Source organism: Rhinatrema bivittatum, chromosome 12 (assembly GCF_901001135.1).
Source record: "Rhinatrema bivittatum chromosome 12, aRhiBiv1.1, whole genome shotgun sequence".
NCBI lineage: Eukaryota > Metazoa > Chordata > Amphibia > Gymnophiona > Rhinatrematidae > Rhinatrema > Rhinatrema bivittatum.
This window is the reverse complement of record NC_042626.1, coordinates 29,382,724-29,396,689: the sequence shown is the minus strand read 5'-3', so window position 1 is coordinate 29,396,689 and position 13,966 is coordinate 29,382,724. Positions and strand designations below refer to the sequence as shown.

Here is a 13,966-nt window from a genome sequence, read left to right as displayed (position 1 = left end):
CTCTGTAGGTAGAGGACCCAATGAAAAGTTTTAGAGTTGCAAGAAAGTTACTAAATTCGTAGCTAAATTAGCTCTCTGTTGCAGTCACAGTTCTAGTATCTCCATTAGGTTCAAAAAGTCCCCAGATACAGCAACAAAAATCACTAAACTGATATCACTGCCTCCCTCCTTGTAATATGTGTGAGAGAGAGAAAGAACGAGCGTCATTGCGCAGCGGGCGCGCGACCTTCCGTGCCCCTTCACTCCTTCCCTTTCAGCAAACAAGCAGTGCAGTAGTGAGCGCGCGCGCGCGCGCGCGAGGGGTAACGGCCATCCCCGGGGGCGGGGCGCTGCGATTTCCCAGCTGCTTGCTGTCGACGCCCAGGTAACCGAAGGGGAAGTTCCGCATTCAGAACTTCACCGCCACCTACTCCTTTCTTATGGCGGTTTCGCTGGGAGTAGAGGGGACATGGCGCTCCCGTCATACTGAAAAAACTAAAATAAAATATTTCCAGCTTTATCCCTCCCCCCCACTTCCTGCCCCTCCCCCTTCAGTAATTCTTACAGGGGAAGAGCGGGTAGTGCCTTCGTTAGTACTGATGAGGTGGAAGGTGCTTCTCTCTGGGCCTCATCTCCCACTAATTTTTAAATAATAAAAATGAAATTCCTCACCTTCTGGTAAGGAAGTGTCAGCATCCCCCAAATGTGAAAGAATGGCTATGGCTGCCTGCGGTATAATAGCATAAAGTGGCAGAACAGAGGTTAGAACAGTGGGCCAGGAGGCAGGGTTCTCTTGTGACCCAGGGCAAGTCAATTCAACTCCCTTCCGCAGATAGAAACTTAGGCTCCAATAGAACAAGACTTAACTAAAAAAACAAAAAACTCTCAATGCGCTAAGCTAATGGTATGCCAATGCATTAGGAGTTTAAAAGTGTGTTATTTATTTTATTTATTTAGATTTATATTCCACTTTTTGCAGCACTTCAAAGTGGATTACATTCAGGTACTGTAGGTACCTAGCTTTGAAATATGTGCACATGACATAAACCATGTTTTCTGCACGGAAAATGTTTGTACATAAAATACAATTTTTCACAAAAATGTTTTTTGCACATAAAACATGATTTATATACAAACTGGGTTTTATATTCATAAATCCTCAGTATAGGACCCTGGCACCACACACTCTTTAAGTTCAGCCCTACAGACTAATACTAGCCCCAGAAATTTACTCCATCTATGCTATGCAATGCCTGGTGCAATTTTGTTATGTAATTTTTGTGATGTAATGCCTTTTGCAGTATTGTTTTACTGTAAACCGATTTGATATGTTACTTTCAACATGAAGGTCAGTATAGAAAAGTTCAAAATAAAATAAATAAATAAATAATCTCTGACCCAGAATTAAATTTCCAACATGGATTAAGCCTATGCATCTCTATATTAGGAAGTACTAACTAATGTCTTAATTAACAAAGGATTTGCATGGAGGAATTCTAATTTGTGTGCACAGTTTTACTCACATTTGTGCCCACAGTTTTTGTTTACTAAACTCTGTTAAATCAGGAGTAAAGTTGTGCACACAACCTCACGTGAAGGTGAACACAACTGACTGTATTATATTATATTAGAGCCTTAGACTGTAAGCCTTTTGGGGCAGTCAGAAACTGTACTAATAATGTAACATGCCTTGAGCTTAGGTTTGGAAAGTGAGTAATTAAATGCAAGTTCCATCAATACGTAAGGTAGTCTGCTTTCTTGGCTGTGTGTGTGTGTTCGCAGCCTGCACATATGCATGGATCTGTAAAATACTTCCTCTGTCAAAGGCCTTGTGTGCCCTCTGATATGTCCTGAGAAAACAGCCACACATATTTTGGCTAAAAATGGGGGATTCAGTAAGCTTACTGTACAGGCTTGGAGCCTGGTTTATGCCACACCTTGAGAAGGGGAAGATTATTAATAGGGATGTGCATTCAGGAGCCATTCATTCATTCGTTTCGCTGTTACACGTGTACCTGACTTACATGCATAATCACGTACCCAGGTACTTTGAGGTAGCACGAAACGAACGAATGGCTGCCGAATGCACATCCCTAATTATTAACGTTTAGAGATGAAAAACTGAGGCCCAAGAAGAGAAAGTGACTTCCCCCAGGATCTCATCTATAGGCATAGCTGGGATTAGAACTGAAGAATAGAGTGGTAAAGTGACTTTAAATGGTTGTAAAGAGTCACAAGGCCATGCAGAAATGCTATGGCAGATCTCTGTGATTTGAACCTGTGCATCTGAGTTCTAGCTAGTAATTCGGTGCACTGGTCAATATACCCGAGTTTGTCTTATAATCAGTTTTATATTCTAAGATGTTTAACAATTTGACTTGCAAGTTTGGATTTGTAGACTTTCCAACTCTCTTCTATGTAGAATAAACCTTAGCTGCTCATTTTCGGGTTGATTTTAAAAGCATTGCTTGCGCAAAAATGTCCACATATATGCATATGTGGGCTGCGTGTGAGCAACATGGATTTTAAAAAGCTACAAAATATGTATGAATTTATCAGTGTATGTGAAAGGAATAAGGAGGTGGAAAAGGGGTGGGACCAAGACGTACATGCGTAACTCCGAATTTTAAAACCGATGACCGCAGTGCACATATGCTAGATATCCACGTAACTTTACTGCTGCTCCTAATGAGGAGCAAATCTATAGAAATCAAGTTTTAAGGCTTATAGAACAGGGTAAGGAGTCCGTTTAGGATGAATAACTATAGAGGTCTGAAAGACTTTGCTATTAACTGGACATTTGGTGGATTAATTGCAGGGTGAGGGGTCCGGGTCAACTGAGGGGCGTGTAGGATGAAGAACTAGAGAGTTCTGAAAGACTTTGCTATTAACTGGAAAATTGGTGGCTTAATTTTAAAACTGGGAATGTGCCTTGTGTGAGCATGTTTTAAAATTTGCTGACATATGCACATAGAAGTCGACAAGGTCCTCTGGAAGACACATGCATGCTAGCTGTGCTCGAGTAACCTCTTATAGGAGCATACTTACATGGGATTGGAGTATTTTAAAACATATCGTGCAAGTGTGTGCCCAATTAAAAATTCCAGCGTATTCTTGCACGCTGATATGCGCATATATGGGCACACATGCGCTCATTTTAAAATCGACCTTTTTGAGCATATCTCTGTCACCACAGTTATTTGGATGGAATGCTTGCTTTGGAGCAAATTAGGGGGGAGATGGGCATAATTTTCTGTATTATTTTAACTTTTGTTTAAAAGCTCCCCAGCACTTCTTTTGCTCTGGTTGGCTGAATTCCTTATCTTTGACTGGAAGGACCATGGTGTATGAAGAGCAATCCCAATTCACTATGGGAGATTCTAAATGGGAAGTATCAATTAAAACTAGTTTAGCTGTATAAACTAGAGCGTGATTAAACATTAAACTTTTGTTTTATTTCTTCTTTTAAAACCTGTTTAAAATAGCATAAGCACTATTTATCTGCACTGCACATTTGTCTTTGCCTATGTTTATGTAACAGAAAAGCATGTTGCTATATATTTACATTTGAAAAAGTACTATGCTATATTTTTATCAGGTAACAATGGCAAGCAAACCAATGAAATCACTTGAGAAAGGTTCTAAGCGCAAAAAGGAATTAGAGGTGAGCAGTTATTCTTTTTAGAGTACCATTTATGAGGAGACATTTCATTTAGGACAAGAATCACCGACTTTCTGGTCTAGAGATCAGCCAGTAGAGGCCCTTCTGCTGACAAAGCAATTTAACAGGAGTCAGCACACCCTGGCTGGCAATCAAGACAGTTTTGTCAGAATCCCAGCCCATTTCTCTTCTCCTTCCTCCCCTTGGACTTATGATCCCTTATCCCAACCTCATGGGCCATTTACTCCTCTTTTCCATACACCTCCTGGTAGTGGCAGCAGTATCAGAAGCATGAAGTAAGCACGTGCTTACATAGATTTGTGGAAACCTCTCCTGATACCACTGCAGTGCTATGAGAAACACAGGAGGCAAGTATCAGAGACAACAAGATTTTCACTGCACCCTCCCATAAGTAAAAAGTTGATGGGAGTACTCCCCTCAGACTTGTCAGTTGTAGCTGGCACCCCAAGATCTCTTAAGGAAATGTTTGGGGGTTATTTTTGGCAATCTGCCAAAAGATATTGCCTACTCCTGCAGTAGATTGGTTATCTTTCCTTAGATCTAGTTATCTCTTACCAGTAGAGGGGTTCATCACGTTACAAATAGATTTACAAGAGTACACTAGGTTAAAAGGAATACTAATGTAGATGGTACCTTGGTGTTTACAGTCTAGAGCAGAGGAGGGATGTTTGAGGCTGGGGTGGGCAGTGATGGGGGGATGAGTGAGGTGGGGTTCAGTGAGGACGAATGAATAGGGCTGGAAGTGTCAACGAAAGAAAGGGGAGATGAGTGAAGTGGGTGAGGCACTGAGAGGGATGATTGAAGCTGTGGGGCTACAGAGTGGGGTGACTGAGGCCAAAGGCATTGAGGGAATGATTATGGCTGGAGGTAAGCACTGAGGGGGGTATGACTGAGTCTGGGGGAGGAGCAGCGAAGGAAGTGAGTAAGGCTGGAGGTGAAATATGGGGGAATGAGGCTTGGTGGAGAGGTCAGTGAGGCTGTGGGAGAGCGCAGTTTGAGTATGAGTGATGCCGTAGGGGCATTGAGGGAAGATGATCTTGCCTCCAACCCCCACCATCTCCTTGCCACACTCACCTCCCTCCTCAAATTGTCTCTGCCTCCCATCCCCATTCACTGTCTGTGTACGTCCGTGACAAGATTCACCTCTCCACCAGACTGCCTCCTTCTTCCTTTTCTGAGATCACAGAGGAGGAAACTGCTCATCTTCTCTTCAGACTCACTGCTTGTTCTTCTGACTCCGTTCCCATCCATCTGCTTAGATCTATCTCCCCTGCAGTCCCCCCCCCATCTGTCAAATCCTAAATCTATCACTTGCAACTGCGACTGTTCCTTCTTCCTTTGAAACATACCACTCTTCAAAAATCTTTCACTGGACCCCACCTGCCTACCTATCGTCCCCAACTCTATTCTCCCTTTCACATCCAAACTGCTTGAACATATCAGTCACCTCCACTGTTTTTATCTTAAGCCATTCTAGATCCATGCCAGTCTATTTTTCACCCTCTACATTCCACAGAACCTTCTCTTGCCAAATCTTCAATGACCATTTCATGGCTAGTGCTAAGGGCCCTTACTTAGTCCTCATCATTCTTTACCTATCTGCTGCTTTTGACACCTTTGATCAGCTGTCTACTCCTTGGCACACTACTCAATTGGATTTTGGGACACTGCTCTATTTTCTTTTTCTATCTTCTTTTTACCTCTCCCATTGTACATTTTATTTTTGTTGTATTCAAGTTTAACAATTTACACAATCAAGATGATTTTGAAAAATAAATGCCATGATATAGAATATGAATTCAATAGTTTGAAACATAAACTAACAAAAAAGCTTATGATGTCAATTAGACCATAATTTGGAGGGATCCAAAAATACAATATTATTAGGAAATTAACATGCCAGACAGAAAATTGATAGCAGAAAAATACTATAGAGGCTGTCTAGTCTGCCCATCCATACCATCTATTCAGCTTTACAATCCTTTCACTCCTTCAGTGATTTTCTGGTTTTATCCCATGTTATCTTGAATTGAGATACTGTCCTTGACTCCACCATCCCCACAGGAATGCTGTTCCATGCATCCACTACCCTCTCTCCTCTCTGTAAAATGTTTCCTTAGATTACTAGTAAATGCATATACGCTACCCCCTTTCATGTTCATTCCATGACCCTTTGCATTAGAGCCTCCATTCCTTTGACAGAGGCTCACCTCCTGTATATGGAAACCTTGGAGGTATTTAAATATTTGTCTTATCTCCCTTATCCCACTTTTCTTCAAGAACATAACATAAGAACATAAAAATTGCCATACTAGGTCAAACCAAGATTAATCAAGCCCAGCATCCTGTCTCCAATAGTGGCTAATCCGGCTCGCAAGAACTTGACAGATCCCATAAGGCAGTTTAATTCCTCTTACTTCCAGGGATAGCAATAGCTATCCTTACCTGGCTAATAATATGTTATGGCCTTTTCCTTCAGAAACTTGGCCAAACCTCTTTTAAACCTAGTCGCCTTGATCATTTCCTCTGGCAACAGATTCCACAACTTGACAGTGTGATGAGTGAAAAGGTACTTTCTACAATCTGTTTGAATCTGCTGGCTGTTAGTTTGATGGAGTGTCCCTTTATTTCAGTATTATTTGAAAGGGTAAATAACCATCCTTTATTTACCCATTCCACCTCACTTATGATTTTATAACTTCTTCATTTATTTATTTTATTTATTTATAACTTTTATATACCGACATTCAAATGAATATCACATCGGTTTACATACAACTGGGGTAACAACTTAACAGAAGGAACGGAAAATAAAAGTTACATCTAACACGGGTTTTGAAGGAACGGGGTTGAGAAAAGAAGGACAGGAAGACCTAGAGAGAGAAGAAATAAGGATAGATTGTCCGTAATTATATTACATCACATTATATTAATCTAACGAGTCTACATCATGAGTTATTGCATTAATAATAAAAGTGGAACAATTGCCGTGAGCTGTATTTCGTTAACTGTTAGTATATTACAATTATATTACAATACTATCTCTATTACAATGCTAGGTGGTGAGGGGTATGGTAAGATTAAGTGAATGCTTGTTCTTCATGTTTCAATCTTTAAGTCTGTCCCCATATGCTTTAGAACAAAGACCATTGACCATTTTAGTAGCCACCCTCTGTGCCAACTCCACCTGTTTTATATCCTTTTGAAGATGCGGTCTCCAGAACAGTACACAGTATTCCAAGTGAGATCTTATCAGGGACTTATACAAATGCAATATCATCTCTTTTTTTCTGCTGACCATTCCTCTCCCTCTGCAGCCAAGCAATTTTCTGACTTTTGCTTTTGCCTTATCCACCTGTTTGGCCACCTCATCAGATATGATCAGCCTCAGATTCATCTCTTTTTTTATGTTTACAAGAATTTCACCTCCTAAACTGTCCTACTCCCTTTTGTTTTTTCAGCCCAAATGCATGACTGAATTTTTTAGGATTAAATCTTAGCTGCCAGACTCTACACCAATCCTTGAGCTTTGTTAGATTCATCTTCATGTTTTTCACACCTTCCTGTCTACACTGTATCATCCACAAAAAGCAAAACCCATTCTCAACAATCCTGCCGCAATGTTGCTCATGAAAAGAACCAGTTCAAGGACCAATCTTTGTGGCACACCACTAGTAACACTCCTCTCCTCGGAGTGAACTCCATTTATCCCACTACACTTTGACGCCTCCTAGTCAGTCATGTCAGGGCCCATACCAAGGGTGCTCATTTTATTTATAAATCACCTATGAGGACCCATATAAAAGGCGTAACACTACATCTAGTGCTTTCCCCTGATCCATCTCTGTGGTCACCCAATCAAAGAAATTGATCAGATTCATTTGAAAAGACCCACCTCTGGTAAAACCATACTGCCTTGGATTTCGTTATCCATAGGATTCCAGAAACTTCACTAACCTCTGTTTTAGCAGCAATTCCATAGTTTGCTCAGCACAGAAGTCAGCCTAACCAGCCTATATATACTTCCCAGCCTCCTTATTTCCACTTTTGTGAATGGGAATCACACCCACCTGTCTCCAGTCTTTTGGAAGTACTTCCAGCTCTAAAGAAGCATTGAAATGTCAGCCAGCAGAGCTGCCAGAACTACTCTAAGTTCCCTTAATATTTTTATCTGGCCCCATTGCTTTATTTACTTTAAGTTCAGCTAGCTCCTCATGAACACATGTTTCTGAAAATTGATTGAGGTTTACTTCACTTTCAGTCCTATTTGTGTTCATTTTATGAGGTCCTACTCCAGGCTTTTCCTCACTGAACACCAAACAGAAACTTTTCTTGGCCATTGAATTGATATATATCCTGATCCATCTAGATCAACATAACAGAGGCAAAAGGTGTTCTTGAGTAGAAAGCTCTTGGGCAACCATTTTGCTTAGATTTCCTTATAAATGTGAAATTAAGCTTGAGGGCAGTAAATATATGTTCTATGAGCCAGATCAGCTTCACAGTTTTGCAGGAAAGGGCTAGGCCTAACAAGTTGACAGTTTGTATGGATGCCAACTTAATTAGGCTATTTAGAAAATCTCCTTGAGCCCACTCCTTGAGGGAGTATATCAAGGAGTAGTCAGCTGGATGGGAAAATATAGGAGAAGTAGAAGAGTAGTGGGCAAAATTAAATGGAGATGTTATAAGGGCAACTAATCTTTTTGTTAGGAAAGTAAATAAAGGCAAGAGGGAAAAGAGGCTGCTATGGTTTTCTAAAGTAGCTGTAAAAGTAAGGAAAACAAGGTTGTGTTCATAAACCATAAGAAATTGCAGAAAGAGATAAACAGGCGACACTATTCGGAAAGCTAAGAGAAGCTTAGAAAGTAGTCAGGAATGCAAAGATGCAAATGAGAGAAAAAATAGGAAATACTGTAAAATGGGGGGACAAGACTGTTTTTAGATACGTCAGTGTTAGGAGGAAGTGTAAAAGTGGTATTGTGAGGCTCAGAGATGAAGGGGAGGCTGACAATGAAATAGCGAAAGTTCTTAACAAATATATTTTGCTTAGCATGAAAAAACATTTTAAAAGTATTTCCTCCACTACTATCCCGCTATCAGTTAGTGTGCCTAAGGCTCTCTCCTGAGCCCTCTTTTCTTTTCTCTCTACAATTGTTCCCTTGATGTTCTGATCTACTTCCATGGCTCTTTACATCGATAATCAGGCTGAATTAATCATTACATGTGGGTGATATCAGTAGCACTACAAACTCATCTTCCCTAGCTAGTAGAGCTTCGAGCTCTGCTGAACATGTGCGGGAGTTGTCTGCTCACTCATTTTTTGTCCAAGCATAAGCACATGTGTACTCAGTTTCTTCAGATAATTTTTTTCCCTCAAAATTTAAACTTTTACATTTTTCAATACCTTATTTCATCTTTTATTCTTGATACTTGCGACAGCATTTTTCAGTGCTAAAAGAAAAAAAAAGACATTTTTTTCAAGAAAATTTTGTCTCAAAAAAGGAAACGTGAGTGTCTTCAAAAACTGCGTTTGTGGTAAAGGTATATCCCTCACGGTCATGCAGGAGCTGTGTTATCAATGCCTTGACTTTGACCACGACATGCAAATTGCTAGGGCTGCGCACAGATGTCCATGTGTTCTCAGCACTCCAGCACAAACAGGATTGACAAACTGTGTAAATCTCTTTGGAGTTGCATTAGATCCTCTTCCTGCAGTGCAGCATCATCTATTTCACTGGGAAAAGAGTTGAATAGGAGTGCCTCAAAAAAACTCCCCTGCCGTCTCAGGCCGAAACCGAAGGGTCGAGTAGTTCAAGATGCCCTGCATCGAAGAAGAAGCAGCATCATTGCCTGGAACGTCAGTGCACAGAGCATTGGTACCATCAATGCGACCAGCATTGACACTATCTGCACAGAGCGCATCAGCATGCTCAGTGCATCGATGCACTCGAGACACAGTGTATCGGAACATGGTGCATCGATGCACCCAACACATGGTTCTCTGATGCATTCGACGCACAATGCATCTGATGCATCTGATACACCAATGCACAGTAAGCACTTGATGTGTGGTATGCACATTGCACTGAATGTCCTTGACACATGATGAAACACCCTTGATGCATCTCAATGCACAGCACCAGAATGAGGACATCACGACTTCTAAATTAACAATCCTGATGTAATCGATGTATGCATCATCGAAGCATCCTTGCTTCACGTTGTCCTCGTTGACACAACTCAGCAAAGATCCTTTGAAATGCTCAAAGCTACATTCCTTTGGAGCTGCCAGGCATTTGACTCCATCAAAGCTAAGAGAGACAAGTCTGTTCAGTGCTGCCAGATGATGTCACCCACCTGTAATGGCTATTTCATCCTCTCTCTATGAAAACACCATTTAAGGTAAGCAAACTTGATTTCAAACCAGTTTTATGCTGATGACTCCCAGATTTACCTCTCTATAACAGAAATTTCATCAAGGATCCAGTCCCAAATTTCAGCCTGCTTGTCTGACATCACCGCCTGGATGTCTCAATGCTACCTTAAACTTGACATGGCCAAGACAGAACTTTTTATCTTTCCTTTCAAACCCATTTCCCCTTTTCTGATTCTGGTGAGTAGCACTAATGTGGCAGCAGCTGTGCAGGAATGTTCGCAAAAGCTCAGAAAAACCTTCTTGGTTTTTATTAACTCTGAAAAAGCTTTTCCATCTTGGCACTATCATGACGTCATCCATTTGTATAGCTGATTCTTCCTACTGTCTAAGGAGCACACCTGTTAAAAATAAAAGCAAATAAAGTTTAAGTGCCTGATTTTCAAAAGCATTTACACGCTTAAGAATGGGTTTTATAGGTGTTAATGCACTTTATCCATGTAAGTGGGCTTTTGAAAATTGCTACAATATATGCCATTGAGTTGTCGCATGAGTGGCTTTTGAAAATTCCTACAATAGAATGTTACATTTATGCATGTAATTTCTTTGAAAATTAACCTTATTTTGTTTAAGTAGTAATAAGTATATGCTGGAGTATTTTGCACTTAGACGGACTAAAATACCATGATTTTTTTTTTTTTTTTTCAGACAGGAGATGAAAGTCCGCAGTGCTGTTCCCTTACTATACAAGATTCAGATCTTTTTGACAGTTCAGATTCTGGCATTTTTGAAAAGGTTTTAAAAGGTAATGCAAAGAATTACTTTGAAAATTATCTAGTTGTGGCATTAACAGGGCCAGTGCAAGGGTATTAGTCGCCCTAGACAAGCCTTCTGCCTTGCGCCCGCCCCCCTTCCCCCCCCCCCCCCGCAGTCCAGGCCCTGGCTCCGGCCCCAACCTCATTCATTCAGACAGGCCTCTCTTATACACATTAAAGGCCTGATTTTCAAAAGCATTTACATGCTTAAAAATGGGTTTTAAATGTGTAAATGCATTTTACTTGAGTAAATGGCCTTTGAAAATTGCTATGATAGTAGTTACATTTACATGTGTAAATCCTTTTTAAAATTACCCCTTAGGTTCCTTTTCTCATTCACATACACACACGCTCTCTCCCCATCTCTCACTAACACATTTGCTCTGTCATACACACACAATGCCTCTCACATACAAACACACACACAAATAGAGGCACCGCTCGTGGCCTGCCGAAACTCTGCTTCTCTCGGCTGTGAGTGGGATGAGTGGGATGAGCTCCATTCGCGGCCCCATATGGCTGTTCTTTGCCACCTCTTAATAGCTGGCGCCCTATGCGACTGCCTAGTTTGCCTATTGGGTCGCACAGGCCCTGGACATTAATTGTAACCTAAAAAATCTAAAAACAAATTTGTATTAACAGATATGAACAAAGAAATTAACATCATATTGGCTAAAAACGCACAGATTTTGAGGCAAGTAGACATTTTTGTGGTTGGTACTTTTTTTGATTGTAATGTAATGTTTATTAATGACCATGAACAAAAAAAGAGTATATACAAACACAGTAACCATGTGAGCAACATTCGCACAAGAAGAAGGTATACAAGCATAAGAAGCATATAAATGGCATACAGAAAATATATATGATGAAATGACCTATGAATCGAGTGACGTGACCAAAGAGAACCTTACAGACTGGTCGTACCTAGCGTTATCAATAAAAATGGTTAAGCTGAAAAGCATCAAAGATAAATATAGAAATTGTGGTTGGTACTTTTTAAATACAATCTGACTTTGGTTCTAAATAAATATTGTCTTGCTTCATGTTGCTAGTTTTATATTTTAGGCTTTGCCATTTTCAGGGGCCTTTTGCAAAACAGCAATAACACAGCAGCACAAAAACACGTTAAAACTGAATCATCATACGAGTATTGCTGCTTTGCATACAAAGCAGCTGGGTAATATTAAAACACAGTAATAAGGATCATGATAAAATTCATAATCTATGTTAATTCTTCTGACAATAACACTGATAGCTTACGCTTCCAGTTTTGCTGTCAGAGCAACCTTGGATGCAGCCAGAATAGCTGGATATACATGATCCCGGCACAGAAAGGAGTTCAGGGTGGGTGGGTGGGTTACAGTTCAGGTGGGAGATATAGGGGAAGGTAGGGAGCATGGAGGACAGAGTTTGGCTACCTGGAGGGAGCTTGGTGCTGATCCATCTTACTTTCATTTTTTCTAAATACCGTACTTGAAGGGATTTTGGGAGTAGTGGCCCGCACTCCACAATTTTGTTTTACAGGCCATTTCCACTTAACCAGATTATATTCTTTTAAGGTTAAAATTATCCGGGAACACGTTCCCAGACAACTTTAGATCTTCTCCAGAACACGTTTAGAGATATCGGAATTAGCTGGATTAGTTTTTTGGCTAACTTGCCCCTTCCTCAGAAAGCTCCTAGCCCATTACTTTTCAGTTAAGCTTTAGCTGGATAACTATCGGTGGTTTTGAAAATTTGGCATTTAGCCGGATAACTTGTGAGTTATCTGGCTAAATGCCTTTGAATATTGACCACAAAATATTTATAGGTACTTTGTCTTCTTTAAATCTGAGGTAAAAATACATTGGTAACTGTAGCCATATTGAAACGGAGAAAAAAACAATGTTAAATATGAGAGACACCAATTAAGTAACAAGGCCGTATTGCTTCAGATTTCAGATGTTGTGTAAATGCCCAAATATCTGGGGATATTTGGGCCACAGGAGTTTTTCTGATGTTTCAGAAAAATATCTAGGCTAGCTCAGATCATATTCGGCAGTGTTCTGAAAACCTACATTCCTGGGTGTAATATTTTGCAAAGTTCCGAAAAGTCTGAATAGAGGCCTAAAGGTGCAAGCACCATTATTATTGTAGTAGTAATACTAAAATGGATGGGATTTTGAGTCATGGAACTAGTTGGTAGACAAGCGTTCTTACTCTGAAAATGATTTCTATTAAAAATGCCTACTTGTCAATAGTAGATTGAACGAGAATTCTAAAGTTAAGGTATACATGTTAACTTTAGGATTTTTATTTTACTAAAGCGAGAAAACATCAGTAGATGCTTCGTATATTCATGAGCTTGATGAGATCTTAAAAGAAGCAAGAGCCACGGAGATTCAACTGAAGCAAAAGAGAGAAAGCCTGAGGAACAGGCTCACAATGATTGCAACTACTCTTCAAAGATAGAGTGAAATTTAAGTTTAAAATATGTCAAATTATTTAAGTTATGTAGGTTTTCTGTGATGTGATAGCATGTGTATTAATTGTTGTTTATAGCGAAAGATCTGTATATACTAGGCCTGAAATATTCATCTTACTGTACATTTTTTGGTGTAAGAAAGCAATGGTAAAAAGCAGAATAAAGAAATGTCACTATATTATGAAAGATATTTTCCTGACATCTTTAATCAACTGTTAAAAAGTCACCCATGTTTTAAATGTTGATTCATATATTTTGTATAAAATCAGTTGAGCCGTTGATGTTCCTGTAGCAGGTATAATGATGCTATGAAAACATTAACCACTACTGAGATTGACTTTTTTTTTCCTTATGCAGGTTTGTTTTAAAATACTGTAAAAAGCTTTTTTTTCTGTTTAGAAAATAAATTTAATTTTCTAGTATATAAAAGTAAAGTCTGTGATTTTAAAAGTTTTTGAATGACTAATATTTGTTCTTTTCTTGCTTTCATTAATATGATAGTTTTCTTTACTATAGTGTTTTTAATAGAAATTTTTGTTAAAAAGGGTTTCAGGGAAGATACATTGGAAAAAATCATGATATCGCACTATTTCATCTTTTGTTCTTGTCACAAATGATATTTTTCCAGAATTGTGCAAAAGCAGTCTTTC

At 39.6% G+C, this 13,966-nt stretch overlaps 1 protein-coding gene across 2 annotated transcripts; it reads left to right on the top strand.

The window, feature by feature from the left end:
- Positions 1-243: 243 nt before the first annotated feature.
- TEX12 (testis expressed 12) lies at positions 244-13,765 on the top strand. 2 transcript variants are annotated; one of them, XM_029574006.1, is made up of 5 exons: positions 244-364; positions 3,578-3,643; positions 10,743-10,839; positions 11,492-11,543; positions 13,159-13,764. In XM_029574006.1, the coding sequence occupies exons 2-5, from the start codon at positions 3,584-3,586 to the stop codon at positions 13,301-13,303; spliced, it is 354 nt and encodes a 117-aa protein (XP_029429866.1). In that variant the 5' UTR covers positions 244-364; positions 3,578-3,583; the 3' UTR covers positions 13,304-13,764. The 2 variants fall into 2 exon arrangements, with proteins under 2 accessions (XP_029429866.1, XP_029429865.1); XM_029574005.1 differs by lacking the exons at positions 244-364; positions 3,578-3,643 and adding an exon at positions 9,155-10,274 and having other exon boundaries at positions 13,159-13,765.
- The last annotated feature ends 201 nt before the right edge of the window (positions 13,766-13,966 follow it).

Excerpts from the sequence above, each read along its gene's own strand:
- TEX12 (XM_029574005.1), top strand. The coding sequence starts at position 10,188 with ATGTCTCAATGCTACCTTAAACTTGACATGGCCAAGACAGAACTTTTT. Across the intron at positions 10,840-11,491 it reads TTTTGAAAAGGTTTTAAAAG|ATATGAACAAAGAAATTAAC; the intron begins GTAATGCAAAGA and ends TTGTATTAACAG. Across the intron at positions 11,544-13,158 it reads AAAAACGCACAGATTTTGAG|CGAGAAAACATCAGTAGATG; the intron begins GCAAGTAGACAT and ends ATTTTACTAAAG.